A 25,620-nucleotide genomic window follows, 5' to 3' on the forward strand; every position below is an offset into this window, starting at 1 on the left:
CCTGGGTGATAGAGGGACGCTCCATCTCAAAATAATAATGATTTCCCCAAAAGGGTAGTTGACTCTCTTTCTGTCCCCAAGACAGGTAGGAAGCTTTATTTTTTTGTCTGCCATTATTTATTAGACCTTTCTAACAGGTCTAGGTAAAATAAAGCCTTTTTTTTTTTTTTTTTTTTGAAACGGAGTCTCGCTTTGTCGCCCAGGCTGGAGTGCAGGCCTCTTAAAAAGTGTCTGGGCCGGGCACGGTGGCTCACGCCTGTAATCCCAGCACTTCGGGAGGCTGAGGTGGATGGATCACAAGGTCAGGAGTTCAAAACCAGCCTGGCCAATATGGTAAAACCCCATCTTTACTAAAAATACAAAAATTAGCCGGGCATGGGGGCAGGCGCCTATAATTCCAGCTACTTGGGAGGCTGAGGCAGAGAATCACTTCAACCCAGGAGGCAGAGGTTGCAGAGAGTTGAGATTGTGCCGCTGCACTTCAGCCTGGGCGACAGAGTGAGACTCTGTCTCAAAAAACAACAACGACAACAACAACAATAAAAAACTGTCTGCCCACTCTTGCCAGTTCTATTCAACATGGTCCTGGAGGTTCTAGAAAGGGCAATTAGGCAAGAAAAATAGATAAAGTTGGCCGGGCACAGTGGCTCTTGCCTGTAATCCCAGCACTTCGGGAGGCCAAGGTGGGCAGATAGCTTGAGCCAAGGAGTTGAAGACCAGCCTGGGCAACATGGCGAAACCCCATCTCCACCAAAAATACAAAAAATTAGTCAGGTGTGGTGGCATGTGCCTGTTGTCCCAGCTACTTGGGAAACTGAGGTGGGAGGATCCCTTGAGCCCAGGAAGCAGAGGTGGCAGTGAGCCAAGATCACACGCTTGCACTCCAGTCTGAGGGACAGAGTGAGATCCTGTCTCAAAAAAAAAAAAAAAAATTCAAATTGGGAAGTAAAAATTAAACTATCTCTGTTTATATATGGTATGATCTTTCTGTTGTTATTGAAGTCCATTTTCTTGAATATTATACAAAAAAGTATAAGTAGAACCAAAAGTAAATAAGCATTATTATATTTATTTACCCCACTATCTAGTTCTTTATATTAATTTTACAATTTAAACAGTAGAAAATAGGTGGCAGGCCGGGTGTGGTGGCAGATGCCTGTAGTCCCATCTACTCAGGAGGCTGAGGCAGGAGAATTGTTTGAACCTGGGAGGTGGAGGTTGCAGTGAGCTGAGATCGTGCCACTGCACTCCAGACTGGGTGACAGAATGAGACTCCATCTCAAAAAAAAAAAAAAAAAAAGAAAAGAAAAGAAAGAAAAGGAAAAAGAGAGAAAGAAAATAGGTGGCAATTTACAGATCAGGAAAGAAATAAAACAAAAAAACTTATTTTGAGACACCATCTCTCTCTGTCACCCAGGCTAGAGTGCAGTGGCATGAACATGGCTCACTGTAACTTAACCTCCTGGGTTCAATCAATTCTCCTGCCTCAGCCTCCTGAATAACTGGGACCACAGGTGCATACCACCACACTTGCCTAATATGTGTGTGTGTGTGTGTAGAGACAAAGTCTCACTTTGTTGCCCAGGCTGGTCTAGAACTCCTGGGCTCAAGCAGTTATCCTGCCCCAGACTCCCAAAATGCTGGGATTACAGGTGTAATCATGTCACCATGCCCAGCCCAAACATCTTTTCTATCACATTTATTCTTCTACACTGTATAGCTGTGTTCACGAAAATGGCTTCTTTTACTTCTCCACTGCACAGGAATTCCGTTGTATATAAACTTGAAACTGTTCAACAGCTGAGGGAGACTGCAAATGGCATGTCCATACACTAGTGCATTGTTACACAATTCAAACAATGGCGCAGCTATGAGCTTGTAATTTTTAGAGACTGCAAACAAGGCTTTTTCTTGAAGTTGAGCCAGAAACAACTTCTTATGTTCCTTAGGCTTTGTGATATATGCAGGAATATATGGATATTAAGGAGGTTCAAAATTTGGTCTCCACCAGTTACCAATGCAGTCATCAATGACCCAGTCTTGCATCTTTCAGAACTCCATCTTGACCCAGTATCCCAGTCATTAAGCATTTTAGTCCTTCAACTTCATCTTCTCCTGGGTTAAGTTCACCATCAGGCTATATATATATATATATACACACACACACACACACACACACACACACACACACACACACACACATATATGTATATATTTTTTTGAGACGAAGTCTCGCTCTGTCACCCAGGGAGTGCAGTGGTGCAGTCTCTGCCACTGCAACCTCTGCCTCCCAGGTTCAAGCGATTCTCCTGCCTCAGCCTCCTGAGTAGCTGGGATTACAGGAACATGCCACCACACCCAGATAAGTTTATATTTTTACTAGAGATGGGATTTCACCATGTTGGCCAGGCTGGTCTCGAACTCTTGACCTCAAGCTATCCACCTGCTCCGGCCTCCCAAAGTGCTGGGATTACAGACGTGAGCCACAGTGCCTGGCCTACCACCAGGGCCTTCACCAACCTGGCCTTCACCTACCGCCTGGCCTTCACCAACTTGAAGGGCCTTCACCTGCCACCTGGCCTTCACCAACTTGAAGAAAGTTGCTCCCAGCTGTAGCAGTAATACATAGAGTAGCCACACCAGTGCTTGTAAACAATCAGAATCCCCTTCTATGTTACTCCTCATTCAAATTTTATCCAATTCTTTCCTCATTTGCTGAAATCTGGCTGAGACAGAGCTGTCTTTTTCATGGAGGGGCTCTTTTGTACCAAAAGTATAATTGATGGCCAGGCACAGTGACTCACGCCTGTAATCCCAGCACTTTGGGAGGCTGAGGTGGGGAGGTCACTTGAGGTCAGGAGTTCAAGACCTGCCTGGTCAACATGGCGAAACCCCATCTCTACTAAAATACGAAAATTAGCCAGGTGTGGTGGCACACACCTGTAGTTCCAGCTAGCTGGGAGGCTGAGGCGGGACAATCGCTTGAACCCGGGAGACAGAGGTTGCAGTGAACTGAAATTGTGCCACTGCATTCCAGCCTGGGCAACAGAACAAGACTCTGTCTCAAAAACAAAAAAAAAAAACAACAACAAAAAAGGTATAATTGATAATAGGATACAATTTGACGGTGTGCTCCACGGTGAGGGGCTTGGTCTGCTGGATGTACTTATTGCTGAACTGACTGGGCTCTCCCTCTGTGGTCAGCTGGTCTGTGAGTGATTAGGTGGTAGGTACCACAGACATGCTGGTGAGCTCCAGGGCTGGTGATGAGCAGAAAAGGGAAGGCAGGGGAGACTTTCTTCATGCAGGCAGCAGTTTTCTGCAACCCGCTCAGCCACAACCAATGCACGTCCTTAACCTGTGTGATCTGATATGTGAAAAACCCTAAGGAATACACTAAAAGACCACTTGAACTAATAAGTAAGTTCAGCAAAGTTGTAAGCTATAAGACCAATATAACGAAAATTAATTATGTTTTTATATACAAGTAATGAAAATTTCTATATGCCAGCAATGAAAATTCTGAGAATGAAATTAAGAAAACAAGTCCGGCTGGGTGCAGTGGCTCATGCCTGTAATCCCAGCACTTTGGGAGGCTGAGGTGGGAGGATCATGAGGTCAAGAGATGGAGACCATCCTTGCCAACATGGTGAAACCCCATCTCTACTAAAAATACAAAGATTATCTGGGCATGGTGGTGCGCACCTGTAGTCCCAGCTAATCTGGAGGTTGAGGCAGGAGAATTGCTTGAACCCATGAGCCAAGATCGCGCCACTGCACTCCAGCCTGGCGACAGAGCAAGACTCCATCTCAAAAAAAAAAAAAAAAAAAAAAAAAAAAAAAACAGAAAAGAAAACAAGTCCATGTATAACATAAAAAAGAAAATATGTAGATATACATTTAACAAAAGACATATAAAACTTGTATACTAGGCTGGGCACGATGGCTCATGCCTGTAATCCCAGCACTTTGGGAGGCTGAGGCGAGTGAATCACCTGAGGTCAGGAGTTCAAGACCAGCCTGGCCAATGTGGCAAAACCCCGTCTCTACTAAAAAAAAAAAAAATTAGCTGGGCGTGGTGACGTGTGCCTGTAATCCCAGCTACTCAGGAGCTGAGGTGGGAAAATCACTTGAACCTGGAGGTGGAGATTGCAGTGAGCTGTGATCACACCATTGTACTCCAGCCTGGATAACAAGAGCCAGACTCTCAAAAAAAACAAACAAAAAAAACTTGCCCACTGAACAGAACAAAACATTGTTAAATAAATTAAAGAAGATGTAAATAAATGGAAAAACACCCTGTGTTCATGGATTGAAAGACATAATATTAATATGGCAGTACTCCTCAAATTGATCTACAAATTCAATGCAATTCCTAGCAAAAATCTAATTGGCTTTTTTTGCAGAAATTGACAAGTTTGATTCTAAAAATCATATGAAAACATAAAGGACCCACACTAGCTCAAACAATCTTTAAAAAAGAAACAAACAAAAAAAAATTAGGCCGGCGGGGCGTGGTGGCTCACGCCTGTAATCCCAGCACTTTGGGAGGCCGAGGTGGGCGGATCACCTGAGGTCAGGAGTTCGAGACTAGCCTGGCCAACCTGGTGAAACTCTGTCTCTACTAAACAAAAAATTAGCTTAGTGTGATGGTGGATGCCTGTAATCCCACCTACTTGGGAGCCTAAGGCAGGAGAATCGCTTGAACCTGGGAGGCGGAGGTTGCAGTGAGTCAGGATCACACTATTGCATTCCAGTCTGGACAACAAGAGCGAAACTCCATCTAAAAAAAAAAAAAAGGTAAAACAAGGATTAAAAAAAGAAGAAGAAGAACAAAGGCCAGGTATGGTGGCTTACTCCTATAATCCTAGCATTTTGGGGGGCCAAGGCAGGAGGATTGCTTGAAGCCAGGAGTATGAGGCCAACCTGGACAACAAAGTAAGACTGTCTCTAACAAAAAAAATTTTAACAGGCCTGGCACCGTGGCTCATGCCTGTAATCCCAGCACTTCGGGAGGCCAAGGCGGGTGGATCACCTGAGGTCAAGAGTTCGAAACCAGCCTAGGCAACACGGTGAATTCCTGTCTCTATTAAAATACAAAAAATTATCTGGATTTGGCGGCGTGCGCCTGTAGTCCCAGCTACTTGGGAGGCTGAGGCAGGAGAATTGCTTGAACCTGGGAGGCAGAGGTTGCAGTAAGCAGAGGTCCTGCCACTGCACTCCAGCCTGGGTGACAAAGCAAGACTCTGTCTCCAAAAAAGAAATTAAAAAAAAAAAAAAAGAAAGAAATGAATATCAATGCTGCGGGCTGGGTGCGGTAGCTCATGCCTGCAATCCCACACTTTGGGGGTCCGAGGCAGGCAGATCACCTGAGGTCAGGAGTTGGAGACCAGCCTGGCCAACATGGTGAAACCCTGTCTCTACTAAAAATGCAAAAATTAGCCGGGTGGGATGGTGCACACCTGTAATCCCAGCTACTCGGGAGGCTGAGGCAGGAGAATTGCCTGAACCCTGGAAGTGGAGCTTGCAGTGAGCTGACATCGTGCCACTGCACTCTAGCCTGGGCGACAGAGTGAGACTCTGTCTCAAAAAAAAAAAAAAGAAATGAATACTGATCCTATAATGTGGCCGAACCTTAAAAATGTTACCCTAATTGACTGAAACCAGATGTAAAAGTCATATTTTGTATTATTTTATTTATATGACATGTCCAGAATAGGCAAATCTATAAAAACAGAAAGTAGATTAGCGTTTGCCTAGGGCTAGAAGGATTGAAGGGTAGGGGAGGATGGGAATGATTACTAATGGATGTAGCATTTCATTTAGGGTGATGAAAATGTTGGAAATTTAGATCATGGTGATGACTACACAGTTTGGGAATATACTAAAACTATTACATTGTACACTTAAGTGCATGAATTTTATGGTATGTGAATTCTATCTCAATAAAGGTATTAACATTTTTTATTTAAAAAACTGAGGCAGGTGAATTGCTTGAGGCCAGGAATTCAAGACCAGCCTGGCCAACGTGGTGAAACCCGTCTCTACTAAAAATACAAAAAAAAAAAAAAAATTAGCTAGGTGTGGTGGCACATGCCTGTAAGTCCCAGCTACTCAGGAGACTGAGGTAGGAGAATCGTTTGAACACAGGAGGTAGAGGTTGCAGTGATCTGAGATCATGCCACTGCACTCCAGCCTAATGACAGAGTGAGAGTCTCTCAAAAAAGAAAAAAAAAAAAGAAATTCTCTCCCTTCCCTATAGAGACCCAGCTAAAGAGAGTTCAATAAAGTGGGAGCAAAAACCAGGCATGGTGGTGCGTCTATAGTCCCAGCTACTCAAAATGCTGAGGCAGGCGGATCACTTGAAGCCACAGTGCACTACGATAGCATCTGTGAATAGTCACCACACTCCCGCCTAGGCAACATATATGTATATATATAATCAAGTGTTTCATCCTAGCACCAAGGGAAGCCAGTGAGAAGAATTAAAATCTGCACTACTTTCTGACATGTAGAACCTGTTTCATTTAAAGGGCACAGAATACAGGGATGGAGGAGCGTATTAGAAACCGTCCGAGGAAAGAGCCTTTTGCAGGAGAAAGAAAGAAAATTCCTCCCCATTTAGCAATTTTACTGAGCAAGAGCACTCAAAGATACATGCCTCATTCCATATTCAACATTTTATTTTATTTTTATTTTTATTTTTTGAGATAGAACCTCACTGTGTCACCCAGGCTGGAGTGTAGTGGTACAATCTTGGCTCACTGCAATGTCCGACTCCCAGGTTTAAGCGATTCTCCCGCCTCAGCCTCCCAAGTCGCTGGAACTATAGGAGCGCACTACCACACCCAGCTAATTTTTTTGTATTTTTAGTAGAGATGGGGGTTTTGCCATGTTGGTCAGGCGGTCTCGAACTCCTGACCTCAGGTGATCCACACTCCCCCCACCCCCACTTCATCCCACCACCCCGACGCCGGCCTCCCAAAATGCTGGGATTACGGGCGTGAGCCACTGTGCCCAGCCCATTTCCAATACCTTAAATAGCCCATACAGCTGATCCCACTTATTCCTGAAAAAACCTGCAGTCCTAACCTGGAGTCCCTGAAGAATCCCTCATGGTTATAAACAGCCCAGCTGGTTCAGTGGCAGTAGTCATGTGTGCTTATTTCTTGTCTATCCCTTGTTGATAGACCTCAAGGGATGTCATTTGCAATCGCATTTTGGAGCTGGTCTCATGAGCTAAGTTATTTTCAGCAACTGTGTGTTTACTTCTTACTCTGTTGACTTGGAGGGTGAGAGTTGAATATGTATACAGCTAAAGCCTCTGTTTCACAGCTTCAGAGATGCAGCTACAAGATTACCTATTCAGAGTATCTGACAGACCTAAGGGGAGGTGATTAATTACATCTCTTCCAGAGTGGGGTTTGAAGTATGAGTTGGGGAAGAACCTAGAATGATATGCTTTTCTTTACCTTCCCACCGCTGGTGGGGCCAAGCTAAAATAATAATGGCAAATGGTTAGTAGGGTTTCCACAGCAGACAGTACAGCATGGCTGTGCACAGTGCACCAAAAATAGTGGAATAAAGGAAAGACCTAAAACAAAACAAAACAGACTGCTTGACTTCAAGTTACATAGACCAACAAGCCATAAATACCTCCTACACTGTGTAAATGGACTAGATTCACTGAAATAAACTCCCTGTCTTTGAGAAGTTAGTCTCAAAAAACAACCACCACCAAAGAAAAACCTTACCAAGACAATATTGTGCTGTAGCTGATTCTGTAGCAAAAATTCCCTTTCCCAGGGAGCCTTTGTGTATTTTAGGGTGCCTGAGAATATGAAATATATGCTCAGAACTTAGGAAGACAGACAGACTGAATACATGAATTGGTGGCTGATAAGGAGGGATGTTAGGTAGCTAAGAGACTGAAAGCAAGAGAAGAGGAACGCAGGATGTCAATTAAAAACAATAAAATCATGGCTGGGCGCAGTGGTTCACACCTGTAATCCCAGCAGTTTGGGGGGCAGAGGCGGGTGGATCCCCTGAGGTCAGGAGTTCAAGACCAGCCTGGCCAACATGACGAAACCCTGTCTGTACTAAAAAATACAAAAAAATTAGCTAGGCATGGTGGTGTGTGTCTGTAATACCAGCTACTTGAGAGGCTGAGGTGGGAGAATTGCCTGAACCCAAGAGGCGGAGGTTGCAGTGAGCCAAGATGGCACCATTGCACTGCAGCCTGGTGACAGAGTGAGACTCCATCTCAAATAATAATAATAATGATGATGATGACAATGATAAATAAAAATAACAAAATCAGAACATTTTACACCTGAAAGCATTCTAGATCATGTTTTTCAATCCCTTTACGTTGCAGATGAGAAAGCAGCCTCAGAGAGATGAAACTACCTGTCCAAAGGCTTTAGATATTAAAGGACTTTGCTGAGCTCACACAAAAAATAGCAGAGTTGGAATCTGGAACGACATCGGCTAACTTTCTCTTTATGAAGTCAGCACTCTTACCTTTATACCGTTTCCTTCGAAGCAAGTGGGGAAAAAATTGCCTAGAAACCAGAATACCAAAGCAGCAACAAGGAATCCTCTCCTTTTTGTGACTATGACAGGCTAGAGATCTGGGAGTCAAGGTAAAAAAAGAAGGGGCAACAAGGCCTTAGTCAATTCAGGTGGCCAAAACAAAATACAACACACAGGGGACTTAAACAACAGGAATTTATTTCTCACAGTTCTGGAAGCTGGGATGTCCAAGATCATGGTTCTGGCCAATTCAGTTACCTGGTGAGGGCCTTCTTGCTGACTTGCAGATGGCCCTCAACAGGCATCTTGCTGTATCTTCACATAGCAGAGAAAGAGAGCTCTGGTCTCTCCTCTTCTTCTTAAAAGGACACTAATCACATCATAAAGGCCCCACCCTCAAGACCTCATCTAAACCTAAGTACCTCCCCAAGAAAGGCCCTATCTCCATATACCATTACATTGAGGGTTAAGGCTTCAATATATGAATTTTGGGTGGTGGGGGGTGTCACAAACATTTAGACCATAAGACAATCTCAGATACAAGCAGGAAAAGGCACCACATACAAGAAGGCAAGTTGAAAATGGAAAGAATAAGGATGAAATAAAATGAATTGTCTGGGCACAATGGCTTATGCCTGTAATCCCAGCACTTTGGGAGGCCACAGCAGGTTGATCACCTGAGGTCAGGAGTTCAAGACCAGCCTGGCCAAAATGGTGAAACTCCATGTCTACTAAAAATATAAAAATTAGCTGGGCATGGTGGCAGGCACCTATAATCCCAGCTACTGGGGAGGCTGAGGCAGGAGAATTGCTTGAACCCAGGAGGTAGAGGTTACAATGAGTGGAGATCATGCCACAGAACTCCAGCCTGGGCAGCAGAGTGAGACTCTGTCTTAAAAAAAAAAAAAAGAAAAGAAAAATGGCTTGTACTCAGTCCTCTTTCACATTTCCTGCTGAGATCTGGGAGATGAGGAGGGAAGAGAGGGAAGGTAGCAGCTAGCTTTAGAGTATAAGCATTATAGCTGGTTCCTGAAGCTGGCAGCAGTGGAGTAATGGAAAGAGACCTGAACATTGAGTGAGTTAATGGTGATTCAAGACTCAGCTCTGCAACTAAGTGGCTTGGTGACCTTGGACAGCTTGGATGATCTCATTTGCAAGATGAAGATAATAACCTAACTAATGAAGTTGTTGTGAAAACTAAATGAGACAATACTTACAAAAGTACTTTTTAAATTATAAAGGGTTACTTAGGTTTGTTTTACTTCATGGTAGGATAGTTCTGGGGCTACACTAATGCTACAAATATAAAAGAAGTAGAAAACATGGCCTCTGATCTCAAGTGTCTTATGATCCTATAGGATAAATAAAGCTTACAAACATGAAAAACAAAGCTTTAAGATAGCACAAGGTGCAGGGTTGGATCAGAGCTCTCATCTTGTCTATTGAAGATGACTCAGGTATGGCTGGGTATGGCTGGCTAGCTGGTGGGATGCGTCTAAGGAAGTTTATTGGTAGGAAGGCTGGGCACTTCATCTGAGACTCTTCCTTCTAGAGAAATAAGGAGCCAACCATGATAGGCTTTTTCAAGAGCCAATGCCTTGATCATCAGAATGAAATGTGGTCATTGCTACTCAAACGCAACCCCTACTCTACTTCAACCCCTTAGCTGAAGATCCCGGGCACATGGAAAAGACAAGTCTCGTCTAGACATTGAAAGAGCTGTTTCTTGGGCCAGGTGCTGTGGCTCATGCCTGTAATCACAGCACTTTGGGAGGCCAAGGCAGGCGGGTTTCTTGAGATCAGGAGTTCGAGACCCGCCTGGCCAACATGGTGAAACGTCATCTCTACTAAAAACACAAATATTAGCTGGGCATGGTGGCATGTGCCTGCAGTCCCAGTTACTTGGGAGGCTGAGGCACGAGAATCGCTTGAACCCGGGAAGTGGAGGTTGCAGTGAGCCGAGATCATGCCACTGCACTCCAGCCTGGGCAACAGAGTGAGATGCTGCCTCAAAACAAAAACAAAAGGTCAGGCGTGGTGGCTCACACCTGTAATCCCAGCACTTTGGGAGGCTGAGGCAGGCAGATCACGAGGTCAGGAGATCGAGACCATCCTGGCTAACATGGTGAAACCCCGTCTCTACTAAAAATACAAAAAAATTAGCTGGGCGTGGTGGTGGGCGCCTGTAGTCCCAGCTACTCGGGAGGTTGAGGCAAGAGAATGGCATGAGCCAGGGAGGCGGAGCTTGCAGTGGGCGGAGATTGCACCCTTGCACTCCAGCCTGGGCGACAGAGTGAGACTCTGTCTCAAAAAACAAAACAAAACAAAACAAAACAAAACAAAAACCTAAAGAAAGAGCTGTTTCTCTGTCTCTGTAACACAGTAGGGCTCAAATAACATGTTTTGGGACTTCTCTCTGAGTGTATATCCAAAAGAGCAAGGGAAATTATTCTATGCTACAGCCCAGGTACTCCTTTAATACCCAGAAGGCTCTCAGTGGAGCAGCTGAAAAGACTCAGAGTGCCCACAAGAGGGAACAGAGTCATGGCAGTGCCAGCCTACAGAGATGTCAGTATCCGGGAAGGACCGCAGCACAGTAACTGAATACAGCAATGTGCATTGTCCCCATCAGAGCTGTGACAATCCCTAGCAGAAACTGCCACGCCAGCTAGTATGGTGGGAGGCGGTGTTAAGAGAACAGCTCAGAGCATCCACAGCTCTTGATAGAGCACTGTGGATATTTTGGGACTGAAGGATGTTAGATATCCTATGGACTTGCTAGGAACAATGAGGAAGGAGGCTCCTATTAGAAGATGGACCCTAAAAAGACAGCAAAAATTCATGTAAGACAGAGTTATTTCAGATAACAAAAATATCAACAGACTGAAATCACTGACATCACAGAGGAAATGGTAACTGGACCATGAAGTTGATTTCTTGTTGCTTTCTCTGATGGTTAATTTTATATGTTACCTTGATTGGGCTAAGGGATGTCCAGATAGCTGGTAAAATGTGATTTCTGGGTGTGTCTGTGAGGGTGTTTACAGATGAGATTAGCAATGGAATCAGTAGACTGAGCAAAGAAAATCCATCTTCACCAATGTGGGCTGGCATCATCCAACTGGTCGAGGGAGCAAATAGAACCAAAAAGTCAGAGGAAGGGCAAATTTGCTCTCTCTGCTTGAGCAAGGACATTCATCTTCTTCTGCCCTCAGACATCAACGTTCCTGGTTCTCAGACCTTCAGGCTTACACTGGAGCTACATCACTGTCTTTCCTAGGCCTCCAGCTTGCAGATAGCAGATGGTCGACTTCTCAGCCTTCATAGTCTTATGAGCCAATGCCTCACAATACATTTCTTTCTATATATCTACACATATCCTATCAGCTCTGTTTTTCTGGAGAACCCTAATACGTTTGCCATTATGTCTAAATCTTGAAAGGTGCTTCTTATTCCACAGATCTCAGAGAACATTCAACTATAAATTCTGTAATACCCAGAAGTGCCAATGGAGCTTGAAAAGAGTCTTTTTAACACCACCGTGCCAGGCTACGAGCTGGGCAGCAATTCTTCCTGGCAAGTAGTTCTTGCAATTTGCCTATACCCAGAGCAGATGCTGCTTCTGCTTTTTCCAAAGAAACCTTTCTCTGTATTCTGCCTTGCCCCAGAGACACAGTGGAGACAGAGAACCCTTAACTCTTCCCCCGGTGAACAGGCTGTTCAGAGTCTGCTATGCCACACAGGAAAACTCAGAAACAGGTGGTAGCTGGGGAAGCAATAGAACTAGTTTATCCTTAGCCTTTTCTCACTGAAGATTACCTGCAAAGATGGTTTCCAAAGTTGCTTAGGGAATCTGCAGTAGTAAATCTCAAGTGGTCTGGTAGTTGCCATTGGCAACACTCTAGCTTCCCTGAAAACAAGGGACAGGTGTGCTTTTTGCATCTTTAATATATTGGAGACGAAGGTGGGGGGTAGGGAGAAAGACTGACTGTTCCTTATTCTGAATTCATTTTAAAGATGACTACTCAATGAACCGTAAACTGAATTTCCCTTAATATTTCCTAAGGTGTAAAGCATTTCACTCTCCTGTTTTGAGAGAGAAACATCACTAGCAATCTAGCTAAGTGACAAATAAATCAAATGAAATTTAATGAAGGCAAAAGTTTGCAGGTCTATATGCTTGCTCCATGAATGTAAGCAAAGAGAAATGGTATAAATCAGTTCTTAATTTTTTTTTTTTTTTTTTTTGATATGGAGTCTCGCTCTGTCACCAGGCTAGAGTGCAGTGGCATGATCTTGGCTCACTGCAACCTCTGCCTCCCAGGTTTAAGCGATTCTCTTGCCTCAGCCTCCAGAGTAGGATTATAGGCATGTGCTGCCACGCTCAGCTAATTTTTGTATTTGTAACAGAGATGGGGTTTCACCTTGTTGTCCAGGATGGTCTCAATCTCCTGACTTCGTGATCCACCCAACTCAGCCTCCCAAAGTGCTGGAATTACAGGCGTGAGCACCACACCTGGCCCAGTTCTTAGTCTTTAGCATCTGTAATCATCATCTGGAGACATTGTCCCAGTCATTCTAATTCAGTACGCCTGAGCTGAGGCATAGACAACAGCAGCCTTATTTACTCTTCTTTCCACTACTATCAAGAGTCTGCAAGCAACTTATTCAGCCTCACCTTTAGAGCCTATAATAGGCTGTATGATTGAAAGAAATCATAGACTGAAATGATTGAAAGAAAGCTTAGAGATTCATAAAAAGAAGGAGCCTGAAGATGTGATTGTCCCCTTGAATGCCAATCCTTTCACTGATAAACTCCTTTCCTTTTCCCAAGGTGTCATTCCCATCCACCGCTTCTAAGATTGGCGGAAGATTTGACTATAGCTAGAGCAAGAGTGAAGAAGCAGCATTGGCCAGCCATGGTGGTTCACACCTGGAATCCCAGTACTTTGGGATTCCAAGGCGGGTAGATCATCTAAGTTAAGAGTTTGAGACCAGCCTGACCAACATGGTGAAACCCCATCTCTACTAAAAATACAAAAATTAGCCAGGCACGGCAGTGGGTGCCCGTAATCCCAGCTGCTTGGGAGGCTGAGCCAGGAGAATCACTTGAACCTGGGAGGCAGAGGTTGCAGTGAGCCAAGATAGTGCCAATGCACTCCAGCCTGGACAACAAGAGTGAAACTCCATCTTAAAAAAAAGAAGAAGCAGTTATTGGCAGGATGTTATCAGTGCATTCTACCTGTTGATATGGGTTAGCTATACTCTGGGCTAGAGACTCTAGAAATAGTGAAGAAGGAAAAATCAGAGTCCCACCTGGGCTTCAAGTACCAACCCTCCTCTACACCTATAAAGGCCTCCAGCCTGAGTGCTGTAGATACTGCCTTAATGTCCTTCAAATAATAAAGGCTTTGATGTAATTATAAGGCCAATTCTTTTTTTTTTTTTTTTTTTTTTTTTTTTTTTTTGAGATGGAGTCTCACTCTGTCACCCAGGCTGGAGTGCAGTGGCACGATATCGGCTCACTGCAACTTCCGCCTCCTGGGTTCAAGTGATTCTTCTGCCTCAGCCTCCTGAGTAGCTGGGACTACAGGCGCACGCTACCATGCCCGGCTAATTTTTGTATTTTTAGTAGAGATAGAGTTTCACCATATTGGCCATGCTGGTCTCGAACTTCTGACCTGGTGATCCACCTACCTCAGCCTCCCAATGTGCTAGGATTATAGATGTGAGTCCCGTGCTCAGCGGCCAATTCTTTTTTTTTTTTTTTTTTTTTTTGAGACAGAGTCTCGCTCTGTCCCCGGGCTGGAGTGCAGTGGCCGGATCTCAGCTCACTGCAAGCTCCGCCTCCCGGGTTTACGCCATTCTCCTGCCTCAGCCTCCCGAGTAGCTGGGACTAATTTTTTTTTTTCCTGTATTTTTAGTAGAGACAGGGTTTCACCATGTTAGCCAGGATGCTCTCAATCTCCTGACATCATGATCCTCCCCCCTCGGCCTCCCAAAGTGCTGAGATTACAGGCATGAGCCATTGCGCCCGGCCGGCCAATTCTTGTTTTATTCGTACATAATAATTGCACATATTTATGGGATACATCTGATATTTCGATACATGCATACAATAATCAAATCAGGGTAATTCGGGTATCCATCACCACAAATACTTACCATTTCTTTGTGTTGGAAATACTCTAAATCTTCTAGCTATTTTGAAATACACAATAAATTACTATTTACTATAGTAATCCTACTTTGCTATCAAACACTAGAACTTATTCTAACTGTATTTTACTGTATTTTTGTATCCATTAACCAACATCTCTTTTTTTTTCTTATTCTTTTTATTATTATTTTTCAGAGTCAAGTTCCTGCTCTTTCACCCAAACTGGAGTGTGGTGGCAAGATTACTTGTAACCTCAAACTCCTAGGCTCAAGCAACTCTCCTGCTTCAGCCTCTCCATTAGCTGGGACTACAAGCCTGCACCACCATCCCTGGCTAATTTTTGTTTGCTTGTTTTTTGTAGAGATGGGGTCTTTCTATGTTGCCCAGTCTGGTCTCAAACTCTTGGCCTTAAGAGATCCTCTCACCACAACCTTCCAAAGCACTGGGTTTATAGGCGTAAGCTACCAAGTCCAGTAACAAACCTCTCTTCATTCCCCCGTACTCCCTACCCTTCTCAACCTCTGGTAACCGTGGAGGTAGCTCCATGAGATCAACTTATGAGGCCAGTTCCAACAACATCCTCTATTAGTTCTGGTTGTTGACTGAGTGCTGCATCTGTTTGTCCAAAACGTTCTTAGAACCTCATTCTTCCCAGGACACTCTTCCCCCTTTCTCTACCTTTTTACACTTTTTATTATGAAAAATTTCAAACACAGAAATGTAAAGAGAATAGTACAATGATCCCCTATTTACCTATCACCCAGTTCAATTGTCAACTTTCTGCCACTATATAAGACAAGTTATTTCCATGAAGGCAGACATTGTTTGGTATCCCCAGAACCAAGTAAAATGCCTATTTCATGGGCACTTAATAAATCGTTGCTGAATTAATCTGCTACGAGGATGACACTGGGCTACTGTGCTAAACATTACAGGAGATACCAAGACAAATTAGACCTAGCTCCTGCCCCCAGGGACCTTATAATAGAGAGGAGCTGATGAAGTCTGCCTGACAATGGGCAAGAAACATTTGCCACAGTTAAGGTCATGTTGACTGCTCTTACATAGAAAGTCTCTAGGTGTCCATTTACCAGGGCACAACCAGAACTGTAATTTGGCAGATAGGGTACACTTCCTGCCATAAGGGAAAGACTCCTACTCTGCTCATCATCACTACAGGATAACTGCTGGAACTCAGATAAGAGATAAGAACAGAAAGCTGAGGGTCAGAAAAGTGGAAAGAGAGCCCATTCCTGGGGAAGTAGTCATTTCATAAGAAGTGCCAATGCGAGGGCTGGGCGTGGTGGCTCACGCCTGTAATCCCAGCGCTTTGGGAGGCCAAGGCGGGCAGATCATTTGAGGCTAGGAGTTTGAGACCAGCCTGACCAACATGGTGAAACCCTGTCTCTACTAAGAATACAAAAAAATTAGCTGGGCGTGGTGGTGCATGCCTGATGTCTCAGCTGTCTAGGAGGCTGAGGCAGGAGAATCGCTTGAATCCAGGAGGTGGAGGTTGCAGTGAGCTGAGATAGCACCACTGCACTCCAGCCTGGGCAACAGAGCGAGACTTCTCAAAAAAAAAAAAAAAGAAAAAAGAAAAAAACACAAAAAATTAGCTGGGCATGGTGGCAGGCACCTGTAATCCCAGCTACTCAGGAGGCTGAAGCAGGATGAACCCAGGAGGTGGAGGATGCAGTGAGCCGAGATCGCAGCACTGCACTCCAGCCTGGGTGACAAGGCTGAAACTCTGTCTCAAAAAAAAAAGAAAAAAAAAAAAAGAAATGCTAATGTGAGCAAATCTCTTCCAAAATAAGACGACAGCTAGACCGGGCATAATGGCTCAGGCCTGCAATCCCAGCACTTTAAGAGACTGAGGTGAGTAGACGACTTGAGGTCAGGAGTTCAAGACCAGCCTGGCCAACACAGTGAAATGCTGTCTCTACTAAAAATACAAAAATCAGCCAGGTGTAGTGGCACACACCTGTAATCCCAGCTACTCGGGAGGCTGAGGCAGGAGAATCGCTTGGGACTGGGAGGCAGAGGTAGCAGTGAACCAAGATCGCACCACTACATTCCAGCCTGAGTGACAGAGCACGACTCTGTCTCAAAAAAAAACAAAACAAAACAAAAAGAAAAGGCTAGGCATGGTGGCTCACGCCTGTTATCCTAGCACTTTGGGAGGCCAAGGCGGGTGGATCACTTGAGGTCAGGAGCTGGAGACCAGCCTGGTCAACATAGTGAAATCCTGTCTCTACTAAAAATACAAAAATTAGCCAGTTGTGGTGGTGGGCGTCTGTAACCTCAGCTACTCGGGAGGTTGAGGCAGGAGAATCGCTTGAACCCGGGAGGCAGAGGTTGCAGTGAACTGAGATGACGTCGTTGCACTCCAGCCTGGGCAACAAAAGCAAAACTCCATCTAAAAAAGAAAAAAAATTAACCTTGACTTTACTCATCCATTAAATATTTATCAAGAAATATTTGTTGTGCCAGGTTTTCCCTGGCACTGAGGCTACAAGGAGGAATAAGACGCTTGCCACAGAATAATTCATATTTAGTCAGGGAAAGAGACTTGCAATTCATTCAAAGAGAGAGATGGACATTATAATAGAAACACCAGTGGACTCTTGGAATTCAGAAATCAGGATTTTATCTTGAGAAAGACCCTGAAAAGCCATAATAAATTGATTTTTTTTCTTTTTTTTGAGACAGTCTCGCACTATCACCCAGGCTAGAGTGCAAAGGCATGATCTCGGCTCACTGCAATCTCCACCTCCAGGGTTCAAGCGAATTCTCCTGCCTCAGCCTCGTGAGTGGCTGGGATTACAGGCGCCCACCACCATGCCCAGCTATTTTTTTTTTTTTTTGTATTTTTAGTAGACGTGGGGTTTCACTATGTTGGCCAGGGTGGTCTCGAACTCCTGACCTTGTGATCCACCCCTCCTCCCCTCAGCCTCCCAAAGTGCTGGGATTCCAGGCGTGAGCCACCGTGCCCAGCCAGGATTCGTATGTTTAATTAGGCACACATTTGAATGTGCTATCTTCGAGGTTGTTGTACAACGAAAGCAAAGCACTTAACCAGAAAGAGACAGCCAGATAACTACAAAGGGTGTATGTTTTGTTTTTGCTTTTGTTTTTGTTTTTGAGACAGAGTCTTGCTCTATCTCCCAGGCTGGAGTACAGTGGGGTGATCTCAGCTCACTGCAACCTCCACCTCCCGGGTTCAAGCGATTCTCCTGCCTCAGCCTCCCAAGTAGCTGGGATTACAGATGTGTGCGACTACACCTAGCTAATTTTTTTGTATTTTTAGTAAAGACCAGGTTTCACCAAGTTGGCCAGGCTGGTCTCAAACTCCCGTCAAGTGATCCACCCGCCTCAGCCTCCCAAAGTGCTGGGATTACAGGCATGAGTCACTGCGCCCAGGAACAGCGTGTATATGGAATTCATTACTCTTTTTTTTTTTTTTTTTTTTTAGACGGAGTCTCGCTCAGTCGCCCAGGCTGGAGTGCAGTGGCACAATCTTGGCTCACTGCAACCTCCGCCTCCCAGGTTCACGCCATTCTCCTGCCTCAGCCTCCCAAGTAGCTGGGACTACAGGCGCCCGCCACCATGCTCGGCGAATTCTTTGTATTTTTAGTAGAGACAGGGTTTCACCATGTTAGCCAGGATGGTCTTGATCTCCTGATCTTGTGATCTGCCCCCCTCGGCCTCTCAAAGTGCTGGGATTACTGGCGTGACCCACTGTGCTCGGCCGCTTTACTCTTTCTTAAGTACACTTTCACACTCATTACATATCTGAAGTGACGACTTAAAATATTCAGGCATTTCATTGGAAAATTATGTGGTATAGTGGGGTTCTCAAAAATGAGGAGTTCTCAAAGATCTCAAGGAAATTTTCTTAGGGGGACGTGGTGGCTCACGCCTGTAATCACAGCACTTTGGGAGGCCGAGGCGGTGGATCACCTGAGGTCAGGAGGTCGAGACCAGCCTGGCCAACATGGTGAAACCCCATCTCTTCTAAAAATAAAAAAATCAGTTGGGCGTGGTGGCATGTGCCTGTAATCCCTGCTACTTGGGAGGCTGAGGGAGGAGAATCGCTTGAACCCGGGAGGTGGAGGTTGCAGTGAGCCAAGATCACACCACTGCACTCCAGCCTGGGTAACAAGAGAAATTCTGTCTCAAAAAAAAAAGAAAAAAGGAAAATGTACACATGCACACATCCATACACACACAGAAAGGGCCTGGGTGGATATTTACCAACATGTTACGGAAAATTCTGGGTGCTTTTTTGTTTTCATTTTAATTCATCTGCTTTTCCAATTTACCTTCAGTTAATTTGTATTGTTTATCTAATAAGAAAACCCACTAGGCTGGGTGCGGTGGCTCAAGCCTGTAATCCCAGCACTTTGGGAGGCCGAGACGGGCGGATCACAAGGTCAGGTGATCGAGACCATCCTGGCTAACATGGTGAAACCCCGTCTCTCCTAAAAAATACAAAAAACTAGCTGGGCAAGGTGGCGGGCGCCTGTAGTCCCAGCTACTCGGGAGGCTTAGGCAGGAGAATGGCGTAAACCCGGGAGGAGGAGCTTGCAGTGAGCTGAGATCCGGCCACTGCAGTCTAACCTGGGTGACACAGCGAGACTCCGTCTCAAAAAAAAAAAAAAAGAAAGAAAGAAAATCCAAAATGAACGTAACTAAACCATTCAAAAAGGAAGCAGCCTCCAATAAAGACACATCCAGAGTACGGCTGGAATGTGGGTGGCCAGCACAGCACGGATAAAGGTCTAGAGTTAAGGAGGTAGTAAAGCACTGTGAAGTTCTGACACTGGTGTCCTGGTGGATAATGGGAGGTGGCACTCTTCAGTGAGTACAGTGAGAGGGGGACTGAGCAGAAGGTCAGTAAGGACAGGGACTAGGAAGGACAGAAAGTGGTGTCATAGAAAGCCTGGAGCCTTTCCTTTCCTCCTTCTCCCCAGTCTCTGTTACCCACACACAAGCCACCTCCCTAGAAAGAGGCGGTGGCACGTTAGCTGGTCTTCTGCCATCTGTCTCCTCCTGTCTCTAGTTCATCCTACCCAGAGCTATTAGAGTAGCCTTCTTTCAGTACTTTTTTTTAAAAAAAAACTCTGTCCTGGCTGGGCGCAGTGGCTCAAGCATGTAATCCCAGCACTTTGGGAGGCCGGGGGGTGGGTGCGGATCACAAGATTAGAGTTCAAGACCAGCCTGGCCAACACAGTGAAACCCCGTCTCTACTAAAAATGCAAAAATTGGCTGGGCGTGGTGGCAGGTGCCTGTAATCCCAGCTACTCAAGAGGCTGAGGCAGAAGAATCACTTGAACCCAGGAGGCAGAGGTTGCAGTGAGCCGAGATCACACCACTGCCCTCCAGCCTGGGTAACAGAGTTAGACTCCATCTCAAAAAAACAAAAACAAAAACAAACAAACAAAAAACCAACTCTGTCCTTGCTCAGTCATCTATAATAGGTCTCAGTTGCTTATTTAAAATAAAAATCTTTAAAGTCTTTCCCATCCCATCCTAGGTTACCCAGCACCTACTTTCAGTACCTCTCTGAGCTGCTATGTCTGTAAAATGAAGGTATTGCACTCTGCATGGCATATTGGAATAATTTTTTTTTTTTTGAGACAGGATCTCACTCTGTTGCCCAGGCTAGTGTGTGTAGAGGCACAATTACGGTTCACTGCAGCCTCAACCTCCTCAACAAGTCATCCTCCTACCCTCAACCTCCTGAGTAGCTGGGACCACAGGTGCTTGCCACTATATCCAGCTATTTTTTAAAATTTTTTAGTAGAGATGATGTCTCCCAGGCTGAAGCGATCCTCCTGCTTCAGCCTCCCAAAGTACTGGGATTACAGGAGTGAGCCACCATGCCTGGCCTGGAATAAATTAATGGAAGAAAGGGTGCTTTAAAAAAAATTGTCAGGCCGGGCGCGGTGGCTCAAGCCTGTAATCCCAGCACTTTGGGAGGCCGAGGCGGGTGGATCACGAGGTCAGGAGATCGAGACTATCCTGGCTAACATGGTGAAACCCCGTCTCTACTAAAAATACAAAAAACTAGCCGGGCGTGGTGGCGGGCGCCTGTAGTCTCAGCTACTTGGGAGGCTGAGGCAGGAGAATGGCGTGAACCCGGGAGGCGGAGCTTGCAGTGAGCCGAGATCACGCCACTGCACTCCAGCCTGGGAGACACAGCAAGACTCCGTCTCAAAAAAAAAAAAAAAAAAAAAAAAAAATTGTCCTCATTGCAACCTAATTTCTTAATAGTCCCCAGTTGAGTCTTCCACTTCAGTAGATTTTTTTTTTTTAATAATTGTAGATTTACAGGAGGTTGCAAAGAAATGTACAAGGGAAGTCCCATGCACCCTTCTCCCAATCTTAATGTTTCACACAATTAAAGTATACTATCAAAACCAAGAAATAGACGTTGGTACAACCCATAGTGCTTATTCAGTGTTCACCAGATATACATGCTGTCAATATTTGTGTTTGCGTGTGTGTAGCTGTATGCAATTTTATCACATGTAGCCTTGCATAACTACCACCACAACCAAGATCCAGTACAATTCCATTATCACAAGACTCCCTTGTGTTACCCCTTTCTGGCGACACCCATCCCCTCCCTGTATCCCTGGCCCTTGGCACCCATTTATCTTTTATTTATCTCTGCAGGTATGTTATTTCAATGAATGTCACGTAACTGGAATTGTGCACTATGCATCCTTTTTCTTTTTCTTTCTTTCTTTCTTTCTTTTTTTTTTTTTTTTTTTTTTTTTGAGACAGAGTCTTGTTCTGTCACCCAGGCTGGAGTGTAGCGGCATGAGCATGGCTCACTGCAGCCTCCACCTCCCAGGCTCAAGCAATCCTCCCACTTAACCCTCCTGGGTACCTGGGACCACAGATGCACACCACCACACCCGGCTACATGCTTCTTTTGAGATTGTTTTTCTCACTCACATAATTTGCATGAAATTTATCCACCAGCATTTAAAAAAAATAATTGTGCATAGTCTTCAGTGAGATGTGTGCATTTTCACCCATTTTTGTTCACGCCTTTTCCACTGCCTACAATGCCCCCTATCAACCATCTCTACCAATCTGTATTCATTTCCTTCAGCACATCTCACTGCTGTGTGCTTAAAACCATCAGACTTATTTCTCTTCCCTTATCAACTATGTATGTTTCCCATACCATATCATTTTCCACTTGCAGGTAGAAGACAGGGACCATGCCTAAAGATAAGAATCTTTATATTCCCAGCATCTAGTACAGTGCCTGAAATGTAGGAGGTATCCAGTAAATAATTTTTTGGATGAATGAATGATTGAAGTTGCTCTACTGGATTCTTATATTGTGTCTTGGGTATGTGCTGTCTTCCCAACTAGACTTGAAGCTATGTTGTAAATTTGAGAGCAGCAACTCCATTCTATTTACTAGTATAGGCGAGGTCCCAGTAAGGGTTGCCGTAGACATTTGTATGTGGCTTCAGTGAGCGTGTGTCTTTGTGTACATGGGGGTGAAGTGAAGGCGTGGTTGTGGGCTGGTTTCCCAGCTGCCCAGCCTGACTTTCCACAGTCAGCAGGATGGACCTGGAGATGTCCGGGCTGAAGACCTTGTAGCATGTGGCAGTGACAGTTTCCATCACTCACCCAGGGCGCGGCAGCTTGGAACTGAAGTTGTTCTGCCCCAGCGGCACGATGTCCCTCGTCGGCGCCCCCTGCAGGATGGACTTGTAGGTACACCCGCCCAAGGCCTGAGCAACCTTTTCAGCAAGGGCCTTTCCAAGGAAAAGAAATGGGAGAAGTGGATCCTGGCACTGTCCTGAACTACTGTGGCACTGGCTATCCCTGGCGGCTGGAAGCCTTTCATCACATGCCTTCTTCCAGTGCTAGGCCCTGCACCTCACATACACGTTCTCTAATCCTTCTAAGAATCCTGTAGATTATACTTTGTAACCTCTTTTTACAAATGAGGAAACTGGCCGGGCGTGGTGCCTCACACCGGTAATCCCAGCACTTAGGGAGGTCAAGGCAGGAGAATCACTTGAAGCCAGGAGTTCAAGACCAGCTTGGGCAACAAAGTGAGACCGTCTCTACAAAGAATTTAAAGATTAGCCGAGCATGGTGGTATATGCCTATAGTCCCAGCTGCTCAGGAGACTGCGGTGGGAGGATCACTTGAGCCCAGGAAGTCAAGGCTGCAGTGAGCTGTGATCATGCCACTACACTCCAGCTTGTAACAGAGTGAGACCCTGTCTCTAAAAAAAAAAAAAAAAAAAAAAGAGGAAACAAGTCATGGAGCTAGTAAGTGCCCAAGAGAATAAGAATAAACCTAGATCCATGGGATTCCAAGCCTGTGCATACTCCATGCTTGCTTTTTCCACCACACCACGTTAACACAAGTTCCTCCTTCCATGAGACCCCAGGGGCAAGGGGCACCTGAGAACCCCTCGGGGCACCCTCCCAAGTTTCCATGGCTACTACAGGGAGAAAGTGTTGCTGGAGGAAGGTCAGCTCTCTGGCCCACGCCTTCCACCTGTTTCTGCTGTGTTCTTTCCTCAGGGATCCCAACGGCTTCAACGACTGGACCTTCTCCACTGTGCGATGCTGGGGGGAGAGAGCCCGAGGGACCTACAGGCTTGTCGTCAGGGATGTCGGTGAGCCTCGTGCCCTCGTACCAGGCCCTGCCTTTCCCGCTTGTTATCTGGTCCCTCTGCATCTCAGAGTCCCCACAGAAAGTGTCCCGTGTTCAATATATAGGGTTGCCATTGGACCAACAGGGTTGATGCCAAGAGTGTGTCCCATCCATGAAATGGGCATTGCTATCTGAAACTGTTCATTTATACTGCCTCTCATATTCCCTGGAGGAGCGACCCACCCATTTTCCTAGAATAGCAACAAAAGTCCTTGTTGAAACCACATTTCAAGTCCTTTTACGTATAACCATCCTTCGGCCAGCAGCCCCGGTAGGCAGGTAAGGGCAGGACTCATTTCACCATTTTTTTTTTAAACTGGCCCAGAGGTTTGAGGTGACTTGTGGAAGGTCACCATAAGTGAAGGCCACAATGTCCATGAATTTTGAATCTCTTTAGTGTCAGTGTATAGACTGGAAATTGAGCTCAACCCTCCCATCCTCCAGTCAAGTTAGGTATTCACTAGACCAGTGGTTTTCAAAGCTTTCTTTAATTTGGTAGAAAGACATTTTCTCCAAGCAGAATCCCAGCTGAACCCCCAAAATATGGGAGAGAAAAGCAAGACTCTGCTTTGGAGTACAACCTTTCCACCTTTTCCATCCCTAGGGGCACCCAGTGAGGCCCTTCTGCAGATCCTGGGGTCAGTGGGACAGAGTGAGGCAGCTCCTAGAGCAGACCATGTGGCCTGAGCTCCTTTGGGTGGCAGGGTGGGCAGGGCCTCTGCTGTTTGGCATGGCTGACAGAGGGGCGCGGCTCACGAGTTGCCCCTTGCTGCCCTAGGGGATGAGTCATTCCAGGTCGGCATCCTCCGGCAATGGCAGCTGACCCTATATGGCTCTGTGTGGAGTCCAGTAGACATCAGGGACAGACAAAGGTGGGTAAAGCTGCATGTGTCAGATGGAAGGCCACTCAAGGGGAAGGGCCGCCTAGGGAGCCCATCGCCCTCTGAACCCCGGCTGTGTTTCCCAGCTCCAGCCTCAAGCCGGGAGATGGAGCCCTGGGCTGGGAACTCAGTCTGGGCCTCTCCTTTCTGCTGTGGGGCTTCCCTGTCTTCAGCTGTAAGAGGGGAAGATGGGTGAGGGCAGATGGTATAGGCACCACAGTCAGTGGGGCATCCTCTTTTCTTCTCCACAGGCTGCTAGAGAGTGCCATGAGTGGAAAATACCTGCACGATGACTTCACCCTGCCCTGCCCACCGGGGCTGAAAATTCCTGAGGAAAATGGTTACACCATCACCCCCAACACCCTCAAGGTACTAGGGCCAAGACTCAAGCTGCGGGTAGACGGGACTGTCCTGTCTTGGGGATGGAGTTCTTAGTGTGCTTCTCAGGGTGACCTGCGTGGCGAAGGACTGGGAAGACCTGGGTCCCAGCAGTGGTTTCATAGCATTGCTCCTACCCTGCTAGCCTAACTCTTACAGGACAGGTCTTGTCGGGGGAGGGGGCAGGGGAAAGAGCTTGTGTGAAAAAGGCAGTCCCTAGAAGGAAAAAGACTTTCTGAGCTCATTGTCCTGGGCTGAGAAAGCTTGTAGGTTTCGGGAAACAGTGCCTCACGTAGGTGCTTGCCTCGACCCCAGACCCTGGTGCTGGTAGGCTGTTTCACCGTCTTCTGGACCGTTTACTACATGCTGGAAGTATATTTGAGCCAGAGGAATGTGGCTTCCAACCAAGTTTGTAGGAGTGGACCCTGCCACTGGCCCCATCGGAGCCGGAAAGCCAAGGAGGAAGGGACAGAGCTAGAATCAGTGCCACTTTGCAGCAGCAAGGATCCAGACGAAGTAGAAACAGAGAGCAGGGGCCTTTCCACCACCTCTGACCTCCTTGTCCCAGACCTGCTGGAGCAAGGGGACTGGAGCCTGTCTCAGAACAAGAGCACCCTGGACTGCCCTCATCAGCACCTAGACGACCTACTGCACGGGAAGGAGGAGCAGATCTGCTGACCTCAGGGCCTGACAGTGTGGGACAGGCTCTTCTTTCCCAAAATTAGAGAGCTCTTGAGAGAAAGCAGCCCTGATGCTTACATGTGGAATCTGAGGCATCCTCTGACTCCACTCAAAGAGGGTGAGGGCCTTCTTAAGATACAAATGGCAGAGGATTGCTGCCAGAGAAGTCTGGTCAGAGCCACAGGGTCTTCCTCCAGCCAAACGGGAACTTTCGGTGAGAAGGTGTTGGACAGGGGATTGGTGCCGCCTTTGGGTTGGCCTCCATCCCCCTTTTTTTTTCCC

The 25,620-nt window shown here is 46.0% G+C and overlaps 1 protein-coding gene and 1 pseudogene across 2 annotated transcripts; one reads left to right on the forward strand and one right to left on the reverse strand.

The window, feature by feature from the left end:
* Positions 1–1,707: 1,707 nt before the first annotated feature.
* Positions 1,708–8,840, reverse strand: LOC123568835 (cleavage and polyadenylation specificity factor subunit 5-like; annotated as a pseudogene).
* A 13,686-nt stretch (positions 8,841–22,526) lies between these two features.
* On the forward strand, positions 22,527–25,620 carry LOC102147190 (proprotein convertase subtilisin/kexin type 7-like). 2 transcript variants are annotated; one of them, XM_045370099.3, is made up of 4 exons: positions 22,527–23,360; positions 24,177–24,270; positions 24,531–24,648; positions 24,973–25,620. In XM_045370099.3, the coding sequence occupies exons 1-4, from the start codon at positions 23,177–23,179 to the stop codon at positions 25,333–25,335; spliced, it is 759 nt and encodes a 252-aa protein (XP_045226034.1). In that variant the 5' UTR covers positions 22,527–23,176; the 3' UTR covers positions 25,336–25,620. The 2 variants fall into 2 exon arrangements, with proteins under 2 accessions (XP_045226034.1, XP_073871380.1); XM_074015279.1 differs by lacking the exon at positions 24,177–24,270 and having other exon boundaries at positions 23,232–23,360.

The sequence above is a fragment of the Macaca fascicularis genome, chromosome 14 (assembly GCF_037993035.2).
Source record: "Macaca fascicularis isolate 582-1 chromosome 14, T2T-MFA8v1.1".
In the NCBI taxonomy this organism is placed as follows: Eukaryota; Metazoa; Chordata; class Mammalia; order Primates; family Cercopithecidae; genus Macaca; species Macaca fascicularis.